This window comes from Corythoichthys intestinalis, chromosome 15 (assembly GCF_030265065.1).
Source record: "Corythoichthys intestinalis isolate RoL2023-P3 chromosome 15, ASM3026506v1, whole genome shotgun sequence".
NCBI lineage: Eukaryota > Metazoa > Chordata > Actinopteri > Syngnathiformes > Syngnathidae > Corythoichthys > Corythoichthys intestinalis.
Window position 1 is genome coordinate 13,677,841 of NC_080409.1, and position 13,993 is coordinate 13,691,833.

Here is a 13,993-nt window from a genome sequence, read left to right on the forward strand (position 1 = left end):
CACGCCCCTGTGCCAAAGGCGGGCAAGTTTCCTCCGTATTCCCGCCCCTTTTCCTCCTCATCATCCTCCTACTCTTCGTTTGCGGCTGTCCACATTCCTGCTGGTCGCTAGCCCCTTCCCTCCTTCACCGAAGCCTTGTGACGGCGAAGCTAGGCCGACAAAGTCCGGGAGAGAATGGTAAGAAGGGGCACTCGGCGGTCCTCGAGCGGCGCCGTTAGCCGAACTAGCGACGGATTCCCGTTAGAAGCTTGCGCGCGTGTGCGTGCGTGTGCTTGAATGGCGGCCAGCGTGATGTTAGCCAGCATGGCCGCCGCTATTAGTCGGTGACGGGACCGAACGTGGTTCAAGTGGTGGGGTCGGCATTCGAGTTTGGGCAGGCCGGCTTAACTCCTGACCGTACTCTGTTGGGTTCAAGCGGCGTGCTCCGCATAGGACTGGACCGGTGTCAGTCTGGGCCGGGCTGTGCTTCGGGGCCGTTATATCCCGGGGCGGCCATTTTAGCCCAGCTAGCCACGCCACACCGCCTTACCGGACATGTCCAAGTATCATCCAAGAGTTTAAAAAAAAAACATAAAAAAACACAAAATTAAAAGTCCAGTGACTGCCAGTCCTTCCAGTTGAAATGGGTTGGACGTCTATCGCCGTCAATGGTAGCCAATGAGTTAACTAAGTTCAAGATTTTGTGTGTATTCACTTTTAGGCATTTATTAGAATTTTTACTCACTTCAATTTTGATGTAATTAATTTTAGTGTTGCACGGATACTAATACCAGTATTGGTACCAATACAGCACAATAATAAATGACACGCCAATGCTACACTTTGATATTTCCTTCCCAACTGCTGGTTGCCCTTCCCAAGATGGCTTCCGGTTACACTATTTCCAAAATGATGTTCGATGTCCAATCTTGTGGCGTCCAGTCATCTAAGCCGTGAATTGAAATGAGTTAATCTCAAGTCGATGCCCGATCCATTGGAAGAATGAGCGCTTCCGCTTCAAATGGATTTGATGTCTAGCGTAGGCATTGGCAGCTATAAGTTGAAAAAAAAATATCATTTGTTCTTCCTCTGGCCAAGATATACCCTCCCACCTATGAGATTACCGTAATTTTTGGACTATAAGACGCACCTGACTATAAACAGCCACCCACCAAATTTGATACCAAAACAGCATTGTTCATTTATATGCCCCACCTACCAAATTTGACAAAACAATTTTTTGAAGTATACAGGGGTGTGCCATCTTAGGCACCCCATGATTCGATTGCGATTAAGGGTGAAACGATTTGATAATGACACGATGCTCATGGTATTGGCAATGATCATGTTTATCGATGCATCATACATGATTAATTATTAAAGTAGCCAAACAAATTTATGTCCAGTATTTCTGTCAATTTCCGAATGATTCAAAAGGAACGATGCCCACACAACAAAAAGCTACCCTTAAGCTGATTTTTTTTTTTTTTTAACAAGAAAGTACAAAACAAAAAAAATTCAAAAGGCAGTACTCATTTCTCAACATGCCTATACAACACAGCTGACCTTAAGCTACTCTTTTTCACAAGAAGGTGCAAAAACATTAGCTGTTTGAAAGGCAGATTTCACAGATTTCTGTACAATTTAGCATGTTTGTAGTGTTACCGCTGTACTTAAACCTGGTTTTACACGTTCTGTATCTGGAGTAACTTTTATACACCACCAAACAACGCACTAATCGACACATTAGCGAATTCGCAAATTTGGTACAACTCAAAAACGACAACAATGAAGGCTAAACAGTACAAGAGGGTTCGTGTACTCGCCTCTTATAGACGCACACGGGACTTTGCAACACACTAGGGACATTTTCCAATCAACACGATTTGAACCTACTGCTGGACAACTGAAAGGCAAAGAGCAACAAACTATCTCTCTTGCCCTCTCGCTCTAGAAAAATAACTTGCGCACAGAAGAGGACCCAGTGCTTGCCTATCTCATACACAAATGTATTTTCGAGTCTTTTGAACAGGAGTAAATTTTTCGCTCAGCCCTCTGGACCTTGTGCATCACTTAAAGCAGTGGTCTCCAATGTATTCCACATAGGGCCGCAGTGGGTGCAGGATTTCACTCCAACAAAACAAGACCACACTTTTTCACCAATCGGGTGTTTTATAAGTGTAATCAGTTGATTGCAGTCAGGTGCTGCTTGTTTTAGTACAAACCACATTGGTGAAAAGGTCTGTGCTCGATCGGTATGAACAAAACCAGGACCCACAGCAGCCCTCGAGGACCGGTTTGGAGACCCCTGCCTTAAGGTGTCCGGGCGGCAGACGTGTTTTGAATTTCGTTCCGCTAACTGCGGGCTGTCATTAAGCTATTAGGGAAAATCATCGTTTTTTGAACATTTATGAATTGTAATCAAATCGTCACGTGTCGAATTTCGAAACTAATAATCGATTTTTGGGGCACGCCCTTAGTGTATAAGCCGCACTAGACGATAAGCAACAGGAATAGGCACACCTAAATGAAGAGAGTACTTATATGGCGCATTTATGTACATTGTTACAATGCCCAAAGTTCTTTACATTAGCAAACATTTCCCCTTTCACGCACACAATCACACACCAATGGTGCTGCTGTCATGCAAGGCGCTGCCAACCCATTGGGAGCAAATTAGAGTTCAGTGCCTTGCCCAAGGGCACTTCAACAGTGGGCAATCATAGCCGGGAGTCGACCACTAACTCGTCGGTCCCAGGACAACTCGTGCTACCAACTGCGCCAAGGCCACCTAAAGACTACTGTTGTCGCGAGACTATATTTTTAACTTTTCTAACTTTTTAACCCTATCTGTACTCAAAAAAAAATACTCAATACTAGAGTTGTGCGAAATTTCCGATCCTTGGATTATTCGCGATTCGGTCATGAAAGATTCAAGAATGATTCAGAAACATCCAAATTCCGATTAAATGTAAGGTAAAGCGGAACTTAAAGAGCATACGACATGAGAAAAAAAGTCTTAAATGGCATTATTATGTGAATTAGAATCATATTTTGAGACGATTCGACTATATACAACAATTTAGCAAAGCGCAGATGACGAGAAATTAGTCTTTTAATCTGCTGATTAGCCACGCCTACTATTATAGTGCTTTAGCGTCCCCAACAGGTGGATGACATCAGCGGTAGACTGGGCTCATCGGTTTTACTATTCAGCCCATTGAGGGGGGAATTATTCAGAACGAGGAAAACGCGATGGAGAGCCGCAAAACGTCATTGTTTCAGTCTCTCTACTCCAATATTTTTACAGGATATTCTTTTTATCCAAGTATTTCTCCCCAATAGCTATATAAATGGCTTGAGAAGGACCAGTCAGCCCGTCGAGGGGGAACTATTCACAACGAGGAAAATGCGACGAAGAGAGCTGCAAAATGTCATTGTTTCTGTCTCTTTAAGTCAATATTTTTACAAGATATTTTTTTTATCCAAGTATTTTCCCCAATTGCTAAATAAACGGCATGGTCATGACACAAATAACAGTCTTGTGCTAAATGGAATATGAAATAATAAAAATGCATTTATTCAGGACGACATGGCAAAATTACTCCATAATGGTCAAAACTGTCGACTTCACCTTTACTGTCGCACCTCCCGAACGATGTTTTATGACACCTAAATCGGACATACTCTATGTCATTTCCCTTCCCCGGCTTCGGAGAATGTAAACAAACCAAAAGGAGTGACAGCTAGCCGACATGCTAACCCGAACTGAGTGATGTTTCAAAGTCTTCAAAGCGGAAAATCACACATAACTCGCCTGGATTATTTGACATGATGACCGAGTTGTCGATTGTCTTCATGGATCGGCAAACCGCCCGCCGGAGAGCAATTTACAGTTCGTTCCCCGGAGGAGGGTGGCTGCAGTTGTTGTGCAGCTAACGTGCTAATGTGCATGAGGAGAGCTTTTTACGTGCCTATCAATGATCAAACGTAAGTAGTCCTTTATTTAAAGAAAGTTTGTAGTGTTTACTTTGTAATAGCTGTATTAATATTTGACATAATACTAAACAAGATGTTTACTCACTTCCTCCTAAGTCCAATGGTCCCACTGTAGTCGGGCTTGTTTTGGCCAATATCCACGGTGAATGGGAACCTTTTGAAACTCCAAAAAGGCGCATACACCTCTCCCTCATACAGAATGATTTTTCTGCAGCCGTTTGGCTGGCGTGATGCGAAAAATAAACGTATTAATCCGCAAAATCAGCTGAATCCTTCGTCCTCGTACACAACAGTACGCTGTATAGTGAAGAGGACGTCTTCTACCGTACACGTCACAGCGCCCTCCTCCTCAATGCAAGACCGAAGCCGGAAGTCACTCATTTTCATGGCGCGGGCTTCAAAAAACTAAATAAATATAGCGATCGCTTCCACACACATCCAAGCGGTCCATATTATTCAGGAGCATAAAATACCGCGTGTATTATGAAATAAACATGCTTTTTCGTGTCACATGCACTTTAAACACAGTCAGCGCAGTCTTCGGGACGCAATTAAGAACGGACCGAGAGTAAACATCATGCTTGTCAGTACCCGGGTAATGACAATGCTCAATTCACGGCTCTGGCTCAACCCATGTTGCTAGATAAAAAACAATGTTGACTTATGTTTGTGCGCAGGCGTCAGGCGTGACCGTTAACGACGAGGTGATCAAAGTGTTCAACGACATGAAGGTGCGCAAGTCGCACCGGTCGCCAGAGGAGGTTAAGCAGCGCAAGAAGGCGGTCCTCTTCTGCCTCAGCGACGACCGCAAGAAGATCATCGTGGAGGAGGGCAAACAGATCCTGGTGGGCGACATAGGCGAGACGGTGGAGGATCCCTACGCCTGTTTCGTCAAGCTCCTCCCCCTCAACGACTGCAGATACGGACTGTACGACGCCACCTATGAGACCAAGGAGTCCAAGAAGGAAGACTTGGTCTTCATCTTCTGGTGAGTCATCTCACCGCTTCCTGGTTGTGTGATGTCATTTCCTGTTTCGAGTTTCCATGCCTGACTTGTTGATAGGTTTGCGATAGTACTCAAATATTGGCGCCGGATACAATCTACAATCTGCAAAAGTATTAATACTCGGGTCACCAGGAATTTGTTGTGATTGGGTAAATTATAGACCCTACCCACCGACGTCACAAAATCACGTGATCGCTGTATTGTTCCGCCCCCGTGTCCGTCATTTTGTGTCTGTATTATCAATGGTCTCAATTGATCGAGCAACTTATAATGCATTTCATGGAAGACCCGGTGCTTTCGGATGCCGTAAACTCACTTGATGCGTTGCATAAAAGGCGTTAAGTGGAAAAGCTTCAGTTTATCCATTCGCCAGATCCATATTTGATGCCTAAATCGATGTTTTTCGACCCGCTGTCTCCGCCGTATTTGCCTGACATCTGCTAGCTACCCTGATATGTACAACTATCTTGTCCACACAAAATCAGCCTATTCTCACGAAAGTTTGAAAAACTTTAAGAGCTTGGAGGCTTATAAATACTTCGTTGCTGGTTGGGTGAAACAGGTCCTCGTCCATGAAAATTTGGCAGGAATCTATCTTGTGCTTGGAAAGGTGAGTTACGAAATTTTCAATTCAAAATCTTTTGTTCTTGCTAACATCCACTGTCAAGTCTAATGTATTTCATGTCATTTGTCAATGGAGCTAGGGCTTTTAATGTTTATATGGTTTAGCGATAGCACTCTCACTACATACATACGTGTATGTTGTCGGCGATTAGCCTAGCAATGATCTTAATTGTGGTTGTCAGCCCAAAACCCTCTAAATATATATTAAATGCATCTTACCAGATATAAAATGACTACTACATAATCTGTGGTAATCGTTTGGAGCCCAGTTTTCTCGTCTAATTGCAGCAGCACATCTCGCTCTCTCCTCTCCGAGTCTCTCGGAATCCGGTAGACTTCAAGTCTCTCCGTCTATCTTCTCTGTTACTGCAACCGACCGCCACACACGCCTTCACCATTTTGATTATTAATGTTAACGAGCAGAAAAACACGCCGTAAATAGGAGGAATGTACGTAGCCGTAACAGGTAAACATGATGTGTTGACGGACAATTGGGCGGTACCAGTCAGGAGGACGGAGTTGTGACGTCACGTGGGTAGGGTCTATAGACTGTTGATTTTTGGGTCACTTCCTGTTTATTTAAGGCGTTTCCAGGTCACTTCCTAATTGGTTTTGGGACACTTACAGGCCACTTCCTGCACATTTTGGGTCATTTCCGTTTGATTTTAGCACATATCTGGGTCAATTCCTATTTATTGCTCACTTTTTGTTGACCTTGTGCCACTTTAAGTACATTTTGGAGCTTTGCGGGATCACTTTTTGCGCATTTTGGGTCATTTCTTGTTAATATTAGGCAATTTCTGGGTGTATTCCTGTTTATTGGTCACATTCTGTTGATCTTGGGGCATTTCCAAGTCACTCTGATTTTTTTGGGTCACTTCCAGCTAATTTTAGAGCCTTTTTTAGATCAATTCCTGTTTATTGGTCACTTTCTATTGATTTTTGGACCCTTCCGGTAAATTTTAGAGCATTGCAGGGTCACCTGCACATTTTGGGTCACTTCATGTTGATTTGGGGGCACTTCCAGGTCACTTATTGTTGGTTTTGGGGCACTTAAGGTTTTATTTCTGTTGATTTCGGGGTTCTTCCTGTACATTTTAGGGCGTCATGGGTCACTGTCCCTTTCTGGGTCACGTCTTTTTGATTTTAGGCCACTTTCTGATGATCATGGGGAACTTAACATGTCGTTTTCTGTTGCGTTTGGGTCACTACCTGTTGACTTTTGTTCACTTGTTAATTGTTGATTTTGGAGCAGTTCCAGGTTACTTATTGTTGATTTTGGGGCACTTACACTTTGTTGAGTTTGAGGCAGTTCCTGTACATTTTGGGGCGTCCTGGGTCACTGTCCATTTCTGGGTCATGTCTTGTTGATTTTGGGTGACTTTCTGATGATCGTGGGGAACTTAATATGTCACTTTCTGTTGCGTTTGTGTCACGGCCTGTTGACTTTTGGTCTCATGTTAATTTCCTGTTGATTTTGGGGCAGTTCCAGGATACTTCCTGTTGATTTTGGCTCATTTCTGGGTCGCTTTCCGTACGTTTTGGGTAACTTTTTAATTTTTCAAGCAATTGTTAATTTTTTCTTTTTATGTCCAAATTTTTTACCTCCAGTGGCGAAACACCCAAAAAAGGTAACATTTATGGGTTGGGGTTATTTTTTAGTATTGAAAAATGTCTTATTTTTGGTTTTATTTTTTGCTTATCAATATTGAGTTGAAAAGTTCTTAAGGAGAGTGTCATGTTTTATAAGTGTCCTTATATAAGTTTTTAAAAAGTTAGTTTGTTAGCCCCTCTAACCAATTATGATAGATTGAACGTCTAGCGTTGTCATTGGCACTAAAGATGAGGATTCACAGCCAGTACTTTAAATGAATTGTATGTCTATAGGTGGCTTCTTAAACCCTCAAAGGTCCCGCATCGACTTCAGTAGACCTTTATTAGATGCATTTTGAGTGACAATAAATGGCATGCTATTGTTTTCTAAGCAGCCTTGTGTGACATCACTTCCTGTTTGCTTTCCTCCCAACCAGGGCTCCTGAGGGCGCACCGCTTAAAAGCAAAATGATATATGCCAGCTCCAAGGACGCCATAAAGAAAAAGTTTACAGGTGAGTCCAAAAGGCCGTTCGGTGAACCGTAGGGCTGGGTAAAAAAAATAAATAAATAAAAACACAAAAAACGATAATGAAAATCAAAATATGATGATAGAACTCCCTTTGTTGGCTGTTAAGGCCGAGTTATACTTCCGCGTCAGACCTACGCCGTCAAGGAAGAATTGAGTTACGACCCTACGCCGTAGGCTTACGCGCGCCTCTCGATTTTTCTAACCTTCGCATCGCGTAGAGGCGTATGACGTAGCGAAAACGGACTGTGATTGGTCCGCTCAGACTGTTGTTTCCGGTTCAGCGGGAAATCCCCGCTATTGTAGAATAGAATCAAACATTATTTTCTACACGCAAAAATGCACCAAGCCGGCGGGAGTGTCATCGAAGAACAAGTCTCGCCAAGACATTATTATTGTGATTGCCAAATGGCAAGGTCGGCGATCGGGGAAAAAAAATGGAAGAACCACCGAGACGTGGGTGTTCGGAATCGAGTGGCCACACGAAGCGGTGACCCAGTCGGCCAAAAACTGCCAACTTTTTATCACTTTGTCGTATTTTTGGTTGGTGCACTTCATCATTTACTGTGTACATATGTTTCAAGTATATGAAGAATAAAGCACAGATTTGGTGTCAAAAGAGTTGTTTTGATCTTTAATTTTCAATAACAGACAGTTCACACACACAATACATCATCACTGATTGAGAGTGCCTCGGTGCTTTTTATGATAACCTTAAAATCAAGCCTCCCAACGCAGTTTGGGAAGTTCCCTAGACGCCAGAAATCTGCTAAGGCTTCCCACTGGCTGGTTGTAGGACACGGCAAACAAATCAGGCTGGAGGGCTTTGCAGACCTTGAACGCAGTGCTCGACGCCAGTTTGAAGCTAGCCGCCACAGCTAGCTCTCCACCCGAGTCTAAAACTCTCTGTGCGGCATCAAAAGTCGGCCAGACCGCCTCGAAACCGTCTTCTGCGTCGCCTGCCCGTCAACATTTGTATGTTCCATATTTATTCAGTGTCGATGAGCAGAATATTTACTTTCAAGAGTTCCATCTTGCATTGTTTATTTTTTCTCCGACTAGCGGAAGTAAACAAGCATGTCCCAAAACCGTACAAACATAACGCCACATCCCTCTAGTGGCTTGGCGGTGAATTACAGAGCAACGCGTTCCCTCACCGCAAAACTATCAAATGTCGAATGACGCCGTAGTCGCTACGCCGTCACCGCAACGTGGGAGTATAACTCAGGCTTTAGGGTGATGATCTTTGTTACTTTTGTTTTTGCACCCCCTCGTGGCCAAAAGGAAGTAGTGGATGAGCTTCCTCGAAGCACACCATTCAGGTTACTCTTTAGATTTTAGTGTATGTCATATTTTTTGACTGCTCCTTACCTGTTCTGTACTTTTCATTTGACTTGGTTGTGTCTGGGTATAAGTTCAATAGATGTTTGGAGGTCCGTCGCTGTATTTAAATTTTATATAGTGTACGTTTTCTTTGTCTCAAACAATCAATGTGCTTTTAAAAACCAAGTTGGTCCAACTGCGAACCGCAGTTCTCGCAGGAGGCGCGGTTGGCGAATGACTAATATTTGATCTGATTGGTCGTTGATTCCAGTGGGCGTGGTTGGCGGATGAAAATGCTTGCTCTGATTGGTCATTGATGGCAAGGGATAAGAGCTCAAGCTGGTCAAAAGAGTTCGCTCTTCAGGGAAGACACGAAACTATTCCAACAGCATCTAATTTTAGAATTATATGTATTAATCCTTTTAAGTCATTTACAGGTACTCCCCGGATTACGACGTACTCGATTTACACAATTTCGACTTTACGACGCCGAAGTCTCGTCCGCTATTCTGTCTCCAAGTTTTTTTATTATTATTTATTTATTATTATTATTTTTTTTTACGTCTCATAAACGGTACCCAGTTGTTGCCTCCCGCAGCAGTGTCGCCACAGTCCTACAGTTCCTGACGGCGTCAGGTCCCACCCGCTATCATCTCCGGTTCTCATGTGTCCGGCAGAAAAGCGCCCTTTTCGGCTTGGGAGAGTCATGACGCCCGCCTCAACCTCCAGTTCTTCCCTGGCCGCCAACAATGTGCCTTTTTCAGGCTTTCCACTTACTTCTTCTCATGCTGCTGCTGCTACTCCCCTGGTGCCGACTGTTTTTTTGAGTTCAGACGGCAGGCTCGCATTGAGACGCAACCTAAGCGGCCATGATATCCCATCTCTCTCACCTCCAAGCTCTTTCCACAGTGCCCGATTCTCTCAGCAAAGCGACTCGCGAGTAAACCCCGAATACTTTTTTTTTTGGCCCAAATAATCATTCAATGTAACAGCATTTAACACTTTAACACATTTTTTATTTGAGCTTATTCATATGACGTATAATACATGTTATTGGACAGTTATTTTGTATTTAGAGGTGCTTAAAGGGTTAATTCATACTTCCGCGGAAATGTGGGTTACATCACCAGCCAAAAGCCAGAAGGTTAAGCAGAACTAGTTCGTAACCCGGGGACAGCCTGTAGTTAAATTTTCGGTGGGATTATATAAATCATAATGTTCCAAGGGGCGGCACGGTGGCTGAGTGGTTAGCACGTCTGCCTCACAGTTCTAAGATCAAGGGTTCAATCCCGGGCTTCGGCCTTCCTGTGTGGAGTTTGCATGTTCTCCCCGTGCCTGCGTGGGTTTCCTCCGGGAACTCCGGTTTCCTCCCACATCCCAAAAACATGCTTGGTAGGCTGATTGAACACTCTGAATTGTCCGTAGGTATGAGTGTGTGCGTGAATGGTTGTATGTCTCCTTGTGCCCTGCAATTGGCTGGCAACCAGTTCAGGGTGTCCCCTGCCTACTGCCCCGAGTTAGCTGGGATAGGCTCCAGCACCTCCGCGACCCTCGTGAGGACAAGCGGCATGGAAAATGAATGAATGAATGAATAATGTTCCAAGGTCTAATTAAGTTTAGGGCTAAATATATATAAATTTCTGTTTATACGGAAGACTAGTTAAGTTTAGGGTTTAAACCCCTGTAGTTGAGCTTAGAGTGAATTGTGGGTAATCAGGTTCTTGATTAAAGGGTGTTGGATGTATTCGGGCAAGTTCCCCATAATCCACCTATCTGTTCATTCCTATATACTAGTATAACGGTTCGGATCGTTGAAGGCCGGGGGCGCGGTTGGATGATGACAACCGTTTGATCTGATTGAAAGCATGGGGCGTGGTTGGCGGATGAGGAATGCTTGATCTGATTGGTCGTTGAAAGCAGGGTGTGCGGTTGTCTCGTACTGCGGGCCGCAGTTTGACATTTCTCTTAAAAACAAGTATATCGGCTTATAAAGTAAGCTTTGGAAATCAGAAATGTGCTCGTTTTTTAAAAATATTAGTTGGTTCGGTCTATGAAAATCCATATGGTTGACAACGACACAGACGTCATCATGTAGGTAGGCAGGCAGGCTGATTGCTTGACTGGCTGGTTTGGAAGGGTTGAGGGTGAGGTTGTAAGGTAAGGTTGGTTGAGGAGGGTTGGGTGTAGGTAGCTTGCTTGGTTGATTTGAGAGGGTTGGTACTTGGTATGTTTGGTTGTTGATCTCGTAGGGTTTTTGGTAGTTGGTTGGTTTGGGAGGATTGGGGGGGGTCTGTATGTAGGTAGGTATCTAGTCGGTTGGTTTGGGAGAGTGGTTGGTTTGTTGGCTGCCTTGAGAGGGTTGGTTCGTTGGGGGTTGTTTAGTTGGTTTGGGAGATTTGAGGGTAGGCTGGTTGGTTGGTTTGGGATAGGGATGTCCTAATCGCATATTTTTCCAACCGAGTCACCCACCTAATTTTGAGAATCTGCCATTACCGAGTCCCAGCCTGATATAAATAAAAAGTCTTTGAGTCTTTATTCCAAACATGTTACAGTACTGTAATGTTTTTAGTCCTTCCTCTTCTGTGTGTTTTTGTTTCTTTTGGCAATGCCATTTTATTTTTGGATTTTTTTGTTGCTATTTAGCACTCAGAAAAATTTGTATGTCTTAAAAGTAAAAACCCGATCCTTTTCACCTGATTCCAATCCTCTGAGAAATGGCCCGATCGACCCGATGTCTGATCACGTGATCGGATTGGGAACATCCCTAGAGGCCGTTTACATGGTGACTCCGAGAATATGAAAAATTTCAAATTTGCATTTGCGTCTCCATTCGAACAATGTTGCAATTCCGCATGAAGACGATATAGTATTCATGCCAGGCCCTAGGGGGCAGTGGATATTTAAAGGGTGACAGAGAATGATGCACTTTGAACCCACCAAACTCCCTCAGCCTGGAAAAATATATGCCCGCCCACTCGATGCAATGGCATTTTTCTTTTGTTCAAAAAGGCACAAAAATTGAAACATTCAACATATTTAATTTAAAAATATTATTGAAACGGTAAATTAAAGCAGACGTTCCGCCATATTTGCTGTTTTTATTAAGTAGCACCTCTGCGCACGCCCAATGCGACGTGTACGAGTGCTGACGTTAACGGCGCGGTCTCGCGCCGCGGGAGCTTTTGATATGCATGCCGAGGAACACCCCCACCCCCCACCCCACCCGCCCCCCGGAATCGCATTCCTCCACTTTGGAGGCAGGATTCAGAATTTTTCGTCTTTGCCTTCCTTCTTCGCCGACACCATATGCACGCGAGTCGAGTCCGCTACTCAGTCATTGAGTCTTTGTGTCGCAGAGTCGCCATGTAAACTGCCCCCTAGTTTGGGAGGTTTGCTTGTTGCTGGCTTGGCTTGCTTGAGCGGGTTGTTGGTTGGTCGGGGGTAGGTGGTTCAGTTCATTTAAACCGGGAAAACTGGCTATAAATCAGGGGTCTCTGAACTATTCCACATGGGGTTGCAAAGGGTAGGGCAGGATTTCATTTCAACAGAACAATAGGCCACCTTTTCACCAATCTGGTGTCTTACAAATATAATCAGTTGATTGCACTTAGATGCTGCTTGTTTTAGAAGAAACCTCATTGGTTAATTGGAGGCTTGGAGACACCTGCAGTAAATGCTAATATTTCAGTGCCATTGGTGGTGCTAGGTGTCCAATCCTTTTTATACGGGACGACCATTCATTTGCTGCCAGCCTTTCCACTTCAAAGGGATTGGATGTCTAGTGCCATCAATGGCAGCTAAATAAGTGCCCTATAAGGATTAGGACAAAAAGAAATGCGAATTGGTGAATTGAAGTGTTACTAGTGTGGATGTCTGGTGACAGATGATGACGCCACGATTTGCACAACCCCATGAAAAGAGTCCCATTGACCATGTCTCAGCAGCGAGTTTTTGAACAAAAAAGTAATCACGGTGAGAAGCATTTTGACAGTGAATTTTTTTCGGCAGGCATCAAGCACGAGTGGCAGGTGAACGGACTGGACGATATCCAGGACCGCACCACGCTGGCCGAGAAGCTGGGCGGCAACGTGGTGGTGTCGCTGGAGGGGAAGCCACTGTGACATGGCCCGGCCGCCGCGCCATTCGGACCCGCCACCGCTTGCCGTTTGTGTCCGTGCCGTCGAGGAGTTTAGGCCCGCCATGTTTATCTTTTGGTTTGTTTTCGCTTTTTTTGTTTGTTTTTTCGTCCCCGGAATGGAGGAGGAGCTCGTTAAAGTTCAAATATGCAAACCCCTCCCACTTTGACGTCGACCCGGCGGGAAAGGTCGTCTCCGAGCGTTGCCAAAAAAAAAAAAAAAAAAAAAACGGGCCTTTTTTTTTTTGTCGGTTTGTTTTTTACGTGACTAATTTATTCCGGTGCATCGCCACGCGGATCGATGGCACGGTTAGCTGTTAGCTCTCTCCCGTTTTCCTTTGAATGTAACACGTCGTCGGAGTGCACTTTGGTTTTGGAAGCCCAGCCCCCAAATCCCCGGCGCGAGACGACCGAGCCCCGCCCCCCGCGGAGATGCCGAGAACGTCGCGCCATCCGCAGCCTTAAAGTGGAACCTTGTTTGTGACCTCGCAGGAAGCCGCTCTGCAATAAAAGCCTGTGGCCCCGCCCTCCCTTGACTCATCTCTGACTCCGCCCGCTGAAGCTTCTTGACCGAACCGGGCCCCCAGAATTAGTGGTCTTTCGCAGATACCTTTTTTTTTTTTTTTTTTTTTTTTTTTTAGTTCCCAATAACAATTTAAAACAGGGCTGTCTACTGTAGAACGACACAGAACCGTTACCATGTTTTTTGAAAAGTATACACTTTTTCTTCCTTTTAATACTAAAATATTGCATACTCGACTGTGAAGTCATTGCAAGCATGGCTGGGTCAGACGAATAAACGAATT

General features: G+C 44.4%; 1 protein-coding gene across 1 annotated transcript; it reads left to right on the top strand.

The window, feature by feature from the left end:
- The first annotated feature begins 9 nt into the window (after nucleotides 1-9).
- cfl2 (cofilin 2 (muscle)) lies at nucleotides 10-13,714 on the top strand. Its single transcript, XM_057860086.1, has 4 exons — nucleotides 10-177; nucleotides 4,656-4,966; nucleotides 7,639-7,715; nucleotides 13,061-13,714. Exons 1-4 carry the CDS (start codon nucleotides 175-177, stop codon nucleotides 13,171-13,173), a joined length of 504 nt encoding a protein of 167 aa, XP_057716069.1. The 5' UTR covers nucleotides 10-174; the 3' UTR covers nucleotides 13,174-13,714.
- Nucleotides 13,715-13,993: the final 279 nt, after the last annotated feature.

Coding starts and splice junctions, on each gene's coding strand:
- cfl2 (XM_057860086.1), top strand. Junction 4,967..7,638: donor GACTTGGTCTTCATCTTCTG/GTGAGTCATCTC, acceptor CCTCCCAACCAG/GGCTCCTGAGGGCGCACCGC. Junction 7,716..13,060: donor CATAAAGAAAAAGTTTACAG/GTGAGTCCAAAA, acceptor TTTTTTCGGCAG/GCATCAAGCACGAGTGGCAG.